Here is an 8,946-nt window from a genome sequence, read left to right as displayed (position 1 = left end):
GACAGTGCGATCCTACTGAAGTGGATGAAGGCGAGGCAGTCGAGGAGGATGGCGTGATCAACACTGTTGAAAGCAGCGAAAAGGTTCAGCAGGACAAGGAGGCAGAGGGAGGCACACAGAGAGAGGACGTCATTTGTAACTTTGACACGCACTGGCTTGGTGCTGTGGGCAGGTCGGAACTCGGATTGGGGAGACTCGAGTAGGGAGTGGAGTCAACTTATCAATATATTAAAAATCATTAAAATCCCAGTAGTTGGACAGACATACATTTAATAATCATAACTGAGGAACTGCCATTAAACACCATTCCACAATCACTTTTAATGAGAATAAATAAGCAATAAATGGGAAAGGACCAGGACTCCAATAACTGCTGCCAACATTGCCTGACTGCAGGATATCACCATTAAGAATAACATAGAAGAGGTTGTAAGGTACTATAATTGACCCTAATGTAGAAGGAGGGAAGGGGTTTCACAGCTTGGTTTGGTGGAGTTTTTTGTTTTCTGGAGTTCATTGAACATATGGTATATTCTGATTGGCAGGCTTCAGTGTTCTTGGCGTGTAAGTAACCTCAAATAATGTTTGATACGAGGTATGGACGTGACTTTCTGAGCAGCTTGCCACATCATAAATTTGTAGTGTTTGCCCAGGCAGGAAATTGGTCCATATTGAAAAACATCCAACCCCAGGTATTGACGGATAGAGTAACGCAAACCACTCCCACCAGGTTCATAACGAACCCAGCCTTAACCTATAAAAGAAAAAGATAGTATTAGATTTATCAAATTAAAAGGTGAAGTCAAAGTTCCTAAGGAGTGGCATACCACAAACATAGAATAAAAGTGGTCCTTTTAAGGAATCATACTGAATTAACTCATTTAATAACAATGAATAATAATAATAATCCTTGCATTTGCGCCTTATCACAGCTTCAACACATGTCAAAGTGCTTTACAGAATATAATAATAATAATAATCCTTGCATTTGATATAGCGCTTTTCACGTCGGGAGGACGTCCCAAAGCGCTTCACAGAACACACTGTAAAGTGAATTGACTGTGTATTTTGTGGGCGAAACGCAGCAGCCAATTGGGCACAGCAGTGTCCACAAACGATCGTGGATTGAGTGACCACATCGTTTTTTTTAAAAAAAGAGTTATTACCCCCGAAATGCGATCTGCCAATCAACTAACAAACAAGTTGTTATTTACTGTCAGGTAAGCAGAGACATGTGGAGTAAGGAAACTTGCCTAACGTTTCACCCTGCCCGGGAATCGAACTCGGATCCTCTCACTTGCAACTCTTTGTACTACTTACCATGTCCATGACTGTCAAGTGCCCATAGGTGAAAACTATGGCATTGGGAGGAGTTGCTACAGGCAACATGAAGGAAAAGGAAGCAGTTACAGTGCAAGGAATCATTACATACAGAGGGTTGATCTTAAGCTTTACAGCCTGGAATGATAAGCAGAAAAGAAATTAGTTAGCAACAGATATCAACAGATATCTTTTACTTTGAGACAATGACTTACATTTATACAATGCTCCTCACGTCTTGAGGTGCTGTACTGTGGCAGGTCGGACACTGAACGAGGGAGAGGGAGAGGTGACCGCTTTAAAGCCCACCTAAACGCTTATATTGAAGACAAATTGAACTGGGAAAACTCACATTGAACCCTGAATGGTTTCCGTCTTACCATGCATCTTATATGATGTAGACTTGAGCAAGAGACAACTTGTGAAATAAATGAAAAGAGGCCCTGCTTACCAGTGAAGCCAGGATGGGGAGGAAGAGAGTGGCAGTGGCAGTGTTGCTGGTGAATTCTGTAAAGATGGATATCAGTAAGCATAATATAATCACGATGCCCCAGTGTGGGATGGTCTTCAGTGGGTTGAGCTGGTTACCCAACCATTTGGACAGACCTGATGCCTGAAAGTAGAACAGAATCATGTCACAATACCAGGGTCAGAGCTTCTAATTCTGTGGGAAATCTGTCTGGCTCCTGTCTCCGGATGCAACAAGAAGAATGACCAATCCAACCCAACTGCTTGACATCAGTTAGTCATCATCTATGAAGATGGGAAAACCACCTCCATGGGTGAGAGTTTGATTTGTGTGAGACAAGGTTTTCACTGAATGAGGAGATCGGGACCGAAAGTTGAACAGATTTGGCTTTGGGATTAGAAAGGGTTGAGCTCCTGTAAAATGGCTCTTTGGAAGTCCAGACTGGATTCAAATACAATCAATGAGTTCACCCGAACAAGTTCTTTTTCAGATCTTGATGTAGAGGGTTCTCTTTTAGACAGGACTGTTTGGGTTACTACACACAAAGTGTCGCTGAGCAAGTGTCATGCAGCCATTTCTGCTTGTGGAGGTGGACGGATAAGCATTTACAATTACCTCACAGCTCTTTGCCAAGGCAAAGCCTCCTCCCAATAACAGCATCACATTCCACGGCAGTTTATGTTGTACGACTTCCCAATCCAACAGTGTTGAAGGCTTTTCATCTGTTCAGCATTTAATAAAGAAATACAACAATAAACCAGCTTTGAAAATCACACGTTGACATTTTAATAACTTCTGGTTAGCCTTCCACTGCTGATGAGGGAGAAAGACCTAACTTACATTTCTATTATTAATAATAATAATAATCCTTGCATTTGATATAGCGCCTTATCACGTTGAGACATCTCAAAGTGCTTCACAGGATATCTGGAAAAGTGGATTGACTGTGTATTTTGTGGGTGAAATGCGGCAGCCAATTACACACAGCAGTGTATTGTGCCTTATCACATCAAACAGGGCAACCTTACAGACTGGTTACAGGTACTGTGTGTGTCAACTGCTGGGAGGAGGATCGTAACCTGGATACACACCTTGTATGTGCTGCTCAGTGCTGGATTTGTCTTTAAACAAGCTTTCCAATCGTGGTCTCTTTGATGGCAGAATGTACATGAGGAGCGCAATGAACATTACGGTTGTACCATCAGAAATATATCTGAAAAAAAGCAGTGAAGAATGGACTGTGAAGAACAATTTGCATTTATATGGCGCCTTTCACGTCAGGAGGACATCTCAAAAAGCGCTTCACCCAGCAGAATGCCTGAAAGTTGGCCCAGCAATGGTGAAGCGGATCAGAGGGGACATGAAGCACGCTAGTGCTGAGTGCAGGGAGTACCTCAAACAAGCACCGGGATTCCACAGTATCTGCGCCAGATGGATTGACCATCCATGCAGTTTGGTGTGACCAGCGACTGAGGGGTGTAGGCAAATGATGGGAGCCAAGCAGGAGAGCCTCTGTCTTTTCGGCATTCAGTAGTGGTGCAGGAGGAGAGCCGCTGTTCATGCAGGCCATGTTCATGACCATCCATACAGGCTTCTCCAAATCCCTGACTGTCCACAGCCTTGCATTGTCCTCCCGACGTGAAAGGTGCTACATAAATGTAATTTGTTGTTGTTTTTCTCAATTAAAAACCCCCCACTTATTTTGTTGGGTGTGCTAATCTCTCTGCTAATGCAACCCAACACCACGTTTGGCTCATTTGTTTGAGGATTAAAATACAGAACTTACTTTTTGCTTTTGCCGAAGATCACTGTAGCCCAGCCAGGCATGAATCCAGGATTCCGAGTGAACCACAGAAGCACCAGGAAGATGAAGAGGATGAGAACAAGGATTTCAGCAAAGGACATCTTGCCCAACTTCTTGTACTCCTCTTTGATGACCTGGTAGGCTGCTATCTCCTTCCACGTTTTCACTGATCCACAGCCCCACAATATTTTGAAACTGTTGGAACAAGATCCATCTCAGAATGCACTTCAATTTGCCCAAAAGTACACAGTCACTGTAAACTCTATGAAGCTCTTTGAAATATTCTCCTGACATGAAAGGTGCTTTATCCACTGCCATATTATGTAATGACACATTGTAGAAGGAAAGGTATGTGTCTGAACTGTGCCAGGAGGCTGGTGGCAGTGCCCTTTGGCATTTCATGCTGAGCTGTGCTGTTCACCAGATCGCTCACAGGAAGTTCCTGGAAGCTGCCATTCAGCTAATGAGGGCTCAAACCGAGGTAGATATCAACTGACTAACTCGTGGCTATCCTTCTTGGGGGAGAGATAAGCTATTTGGTCTCCTTGAGGCTGAACTAGGCTCAAAGAGATATGCTTGGCAATAGAATGTCGGAATAGCGACATGTCTCTGTGGTGGTCTGAGTAGTTTGGTTGCTGATGACAGACCAGTCATGGAAGGAGGGACTCTTCCATTTTTCCTCTTGTTCACCATGCAAGACAAAGCCCAAAAGATTGGGGTGGAGGGGGGGCGAGGGTTTGGGCTGGTTAAACTCCAGCAGAACTCCCAACACACACTCCGGCGTCCCTAAGCCTTAGCTTGGATAAATAGTAAAATACAAAGGGAGATGAAGAAAAGGAAGGTTTATAAAGTGTGTAGGGAGAAAGGAGAGATTGACCCTTGGGCTGAATACAAACCAGACTGTACAGAAGAGGTCAAACAAGAGATTAGGGGAGCTAAGAAAAATGGAAAGGGACATATCAAAAAATGCAAATCATAACCACAAAACATTCTTTCAATATTATAACAACAACTTACATTTATATAAGATATGATACTTACTTAAATCCCAGAAAATATATCTGCAGCCATATCCAGCAGAGAAACAGCATGATCAGCATGTTGGGGAAAGCGTACACAAACCACGAACTAAAAGTAATTACGCCCCCATTTTCTGGGAATAACCTTTTTAAATAAACACAAATATGTTAGACACAGAAATAGACAAGGAACACAAGCAGTGAGAATCCAGGAGGCTTCGGAAAGACAGTTGAGATCAACTAAAAGAAGCATTAGAGGCAGAGGAGACTAAAAAATGAGATTCATTGGGTTTACCTTATTAGAACATAAGTTCCAAATCCTTCGAATCAGACAAATGAAGAGAACATGCAAAGAATCTCGGCTACAAATGCATGTGTTTACGTGAAGGTGTCAGGGAGTGTTTAACCCACCAACTCTAAGCCTGATACTGGTTTTATCTGCACCGGTATTCTATTAGGATTTATATAACAGAATGGCTGTGTGCATCACAGAGTAATGTTATCCAGAGTGGGCGCTCTGGATTCTGACTATTTACAATGAAGCACAAGAGGGAATGAGAGCAATATTTCTGATGGGAGGCGGGTGAGAACCTCAGCTAATATTCTCACAGGGCAGAGAATGTTAGTGGACAGTTTGGGCAGTAATTCACAGCCTGGGATAGAGTTTAGGTAGCTTCAACACTTTCACGTAGATTGAGCCACTGAGAGTAGCTGTGTGAGCAATAGAAACGGCAGCACTCACTGGTTAAACTGTCCCTCCAACACCAGGTTGGGTCCTGTGCCGGTCAGGGTCGCTGTGCCACCGATGCTGGCGGAGTAACAGATGCACAGAGTGACCAGCTTGTAGAGATTCCTTCTCTCTCTGGTTGCCTTTTCATTGTCTGCTGAAACATTTCCATTTCAATTTTAATGTGGAGTGAGTGTGTCAGAAAATAACGAAACCACTGATAGGAGCTCAGACAGGACACTGGTAGCTGCACAATCATCCTGAAGGCCAAAGTCAACCCTACAAAAACAATCTGAACTCGTACAACACCCTTCACACGGGATAGTGTCTCGGAGCCCCTTACATCCCGGAGCATCCCGAGGCTTCTGTTTCCATCACCAACCACTTCCTCCCTCCTCCTGTTAGTGCCAGTCCTCCTGACGTGAAAGGCACCGCATGAAATTGTTGTTATTGAGGGCAAACTATAGAAGAAGAAATGCATTTCAAAGTCAAACAAGTCTTGCAAGCTGTTTTATGACTGTTACCTGGAAACATTTTCAAGACTGGTATTTCATCGGGTAGCAGGTTAAGTGATTGTTTTGTTTGCAGCTCCTCTTGACTTGTCTCGTCAAACCTATCCTCGCTCAGACTGAGCTGATCCAACACGGCTTGTGCGATGGGGACCATCATTGCAGTGGTGGCCGTGTTGCTGATCCACATTGAGAGGAATGCTGTCACCCCCATCAGTCCCATTATTAACCTGCGAGCAACAAGAACTTTAACAGTTTGCCCATAATAATAATAATCCTTGCATTTGATACAGCGCCTTTTCACTTTTCTCTGCTGGTTCCGGCCTCCTGTTTGTCCCTCGTCCCCTCTGCTCCACCATCGATGACCGTGCCTTCAGTCCCTACGCCCCGAAACTGTAAAACTCTCTGCCTCAATCCTTCCGCCTTGGCCCCTTCCCTTGCTGCTTTCAAATCCCGCCTAAAGACCTTCCTTTTTGATCATGCTTAGGGTCACCTCCCCACCACCTCACTCTCCCCTTGGCTCAGTGTCAGACACCGCCACTGTCAAGTGCTCTAGCACACTAATGCGCGTGAAGGGCGCTATATCAATGTAAGTCATTGTTACCAAGCCGGCCTGACTCCAACATACAAGAGCACCTTCAATGCAATACGTTTGTGGAGGTTCCATTCTTCAATGGCGATAGCTACCATTAAACCGCCAACAAAGAGTATGGTCGTATCCTTCATGTACTGCAAAGCCACCTAGAACACAAAGAACCACATGGTAGCATTTCATTGGTGTGACTGTGTTACTGAGGCTGCCAGCTGTGTATTTGCTGTGTTATGTAGGGTAAAGAATGTCCATCTGAACCAACAATAATAATACTTGATATAGTGCCTTTACAGCATATACTGTAGAGTGAATTGGTTGTATATTTTGTGGGTGAAATTGTCGGATAATGAAATGTCAGATAATTCTAAATGTTATAACTTAAGGTGTCTCACCATTTACTGGCGTTTCTCCCACAATACAATCTCTTATCTTTCAAGACTAATGTTAAAGCAGATGTGCTGTGCTTACTTATCCAATGAAGCTCTGCCATCATGAATGTAGATGGTAGGCATTGGACAGAAAGCCCTGTCGATTGTGGTGAAGCCAACACAATAGTAATGATGTGAATGTTTATGTTTTGTCACTGCCTGTGTGCGTCGAGAGGTATTTGTGACGTGATGATTGACTAGGCTGAACCTTGCTCACTTTTTCAGTTGTCATGATTCCAAACATTGGGATGAGGACTATGGGAATGAGCGATGTGATGCCCAAAGGAATGACTTCCGTGCTCCAGAACACAGCCATGAGGAGAATGGTGTATCCACAAGTCGCTATCTGTAACAACAACATCACATCAGGAAGAAGTCCCAAGGCGTTGGACAGTCAAGGATTTGGACCCGAGCTGGGGGTTGGGACTGGGATCAGGAAGGGTGGACAGCAGGGAGGGTAGGGGTATAGGAGGGTGACCGAAAGCGTGGTTGACGAGGAGGGTCTGGAGGAGACAAAGGAGAAGATAAAGTGAATCAGCTCAAACTTCCTGTACTGGGCACCCACTGAGGTTCTATGTCTGGCACCTCTGCCCCAACTCCAATTCTGATTGAAGGGTCAACCCCCAAACATCAACCAGTTTGTTTGCTGCAGACACTGATTGAGCTGTTGTGGATTTCCATTGGATTTCCACTAAACTCTCTTCCACCTGGAGGCTGAGTGCAATGGATGCAGAAGAAGGTAGGATGGATCTATTGGGGTGGGGGGGGGGGGGGGGGGGGGTTGTCAGAGGACGGGTATATAACTAGAGTAGAAGTAAAGTATGTTAAAGATCTCACCTTGCTCGGTATCAGGAGGGGTAAAGGCAAAAGTATAATAGGCGTCAGGATTAAAACCAGATAGCTCCAGTTGGCCCTGAGAAACCTTAGGGTGGGAAGCAATGTGTCTGCAAACATTCCCACTCACTCACTCACACACTCACACACACACAGCGTGAGTCTCAGCAGTGAAGAGATGGAGAACCTGGTGTGTGCGGGTGTCCCTATCAGCCCAGTGTGTCCCAGAGATGGATTGGGGGCTTTTGCCCCGACTCTCCTGTCCTGTGTTCACAACCTGGGTCTGGAGATCAGGGGGACTGTCCAGGGGGATCTGTTTTGCTGATTGTCTTCTTGCTGATCATTCCCCTCCCAACTCCAGCTCAGTCTGTCCCAACCTCAGCTGTGACCGACATCACATTGATACCATGAGCTGGGACTTGATGCGTCAAAAGCGCATGAGCTGAGCGCACAGAGAGACAAACAGAGCATATAAATAGCTGGGCAGTGTCATGCTGAACCACAGCTCAGACCCCCACCCCTCAATTTAGGAGAAAATTAAAGGGAATGATAATTTAACTTAAAAAGCCTCTTACATCAACATATTGCTGTCAAAACTAGAGCTAAAAGTGCCCCCAAATCAGGCTGATTTTGAGATTTTGAGGAAGAGAGGAAGAGAACACAAACCACATGCATTCTACAGTCTGATCTTCACTATCCATTAAACCACCTCAGTCTCAGTGTATAAAAATCCCTTAAAAAAAGATGATAATAATAATAATTTGGTCACTCAATCCACAACTGTCTGTGGGACATCACTGTGTGCAATTGTGTTTCACCTACAAAATATACAGTTGATTCACTATATGGTATATTCTGTGAATCACTTTGAGGCATCTCAGAGATGTGATCAGGCACTATATGAAATGCAAGAATATTATTATTATTAATATCTAGCACTGTGTTTTTTTACAGTTTGGGTGGACATTCACTGGCAGGAATGCTTCACAAGAGGAGAGATGAAGTTTCTGCTGTTTAAACTGTGTCTGTGTTAAGCATAGTTGAAGGAGTTCGCAAACATGGGGTGGGAGGGGCGATTGTGGGGGCATTTGAATGAGAGAACAAGGATCTTGAATGTGTTCTGCTAGTAGATGGGGAGCCAGTTGAGCTGAGTGAGTCTGGGATCGGTGGACTCGAGGAGCCTGGTGTGGGAGAGGACAGAGCAGCGGGGTTCTGGATCGTCTGTAGTCCGTGCCAAGGGAGAG

General features: G+C 44.5%; 1 protein-coding gene across 3 annotated transcripts; it reads right to left on the bottom strand.

The window, feature by feature from the left end:
* Positions 1 to 564: 564 nt before the first annotated feature.
* On the bottom strand, positions 565 to 7,214 carry LOC103173604 (solute carrier family 13 member 5-like). 3 transcript variants are annotated; one of them, XM_042338648.1, is made up of 12 exons: positions 7,086 to 7,214; positions 6,453 to 6,589; positions 5,883 to 6,078; positions 5,770 to 5,800; positions 5,355 to 5,496; positions 4,635 to 4,757; positions 3,576 to 3,788; positions 2,879 to 3,002; positions 2,405 to 2,503; positions 1,772 to 1,933; positions 1,321 to 1,458; positions 565 to 754 (listed from the first exon to the last, which is right to left on the bottom strand). In XM_042338648.1, the coding sequence occupies exons 1-12, from the start codon at positions 7,182 to 7,184 to the stop codon at positions 629 to 631; spliced, it is 1,590 nt and encodes a 529-aa protein (XP_042194582.1). In that variant the 5' UTR covers positions 7,185 to 7,214; the 3' UTR covers positions 565 to 628. The 3 variants fall into 3 exon arrangements, with proteins under 3 accessions (XP_042194582.1, XP_042194581.1, XP_042194580.1); XM_042338647.1 differs by lacking the exon at positions 5,770 to 5,800 and having other exon boundaries at positions 5,834 to 6,078; XM_042338646.1 differs by lacking the exon at positions 5,770 to 5,800 and having other exon boundaries at positions 2,405 to 2,511; positions 2,881 to 3,002; positions 5,858 to 6,078.
* Positions 7,215 to 8,946: the final 1,732 nt, after the last annotated feature.

Source organism: Callorhinchus milii, unplaced genomic scaffold, assembly GCF_018977255.1.
Source record: "Callorhinchus milii isolate IMCB2004 unplaced genomic scaffold, IMCB_Cmil_1.0 Scaffold10, whole genome shotgun sequence".
NCBI classification, from domain to species: Eukaryota; Metazoa; Chordata; class Chondrichthyes; order Chimaeriformes; family Callorhinchidae; genus Callorhinchus; species Callorhinchus milii.
The sequence above is the reverse complement of the archived record's forward strand: the minus strand, read 5'-3'. Positions and strand labels throughout refer to the sequence as shown.

Excerpts from the sequence above, each read along its gene's own strand:
- LOC103173604 (XM_042338647.1), bottom strand. The coding sequence starts at position 7,184 with ATGGCTGTGTTCTGGAGCACGGAAGTCATTCCTTTGGGCATCACATCG. Across the intron at positions 6,590-7,085 it reads GAATCATGACAACTGAAAAA|GTGGCTTTGCAGTACATGAA; the intron begins GTGAGCAAGGTT and ends TTTGTGTTCTAG. Across the intron at positions 4,758-5,354 it reads TTGGAGGGACAGTTTAACCA|GTTATTCCCAGAAAATGGGG; the intron begins GTGAGTGCTGCC and ends TTATTTAAAAAG.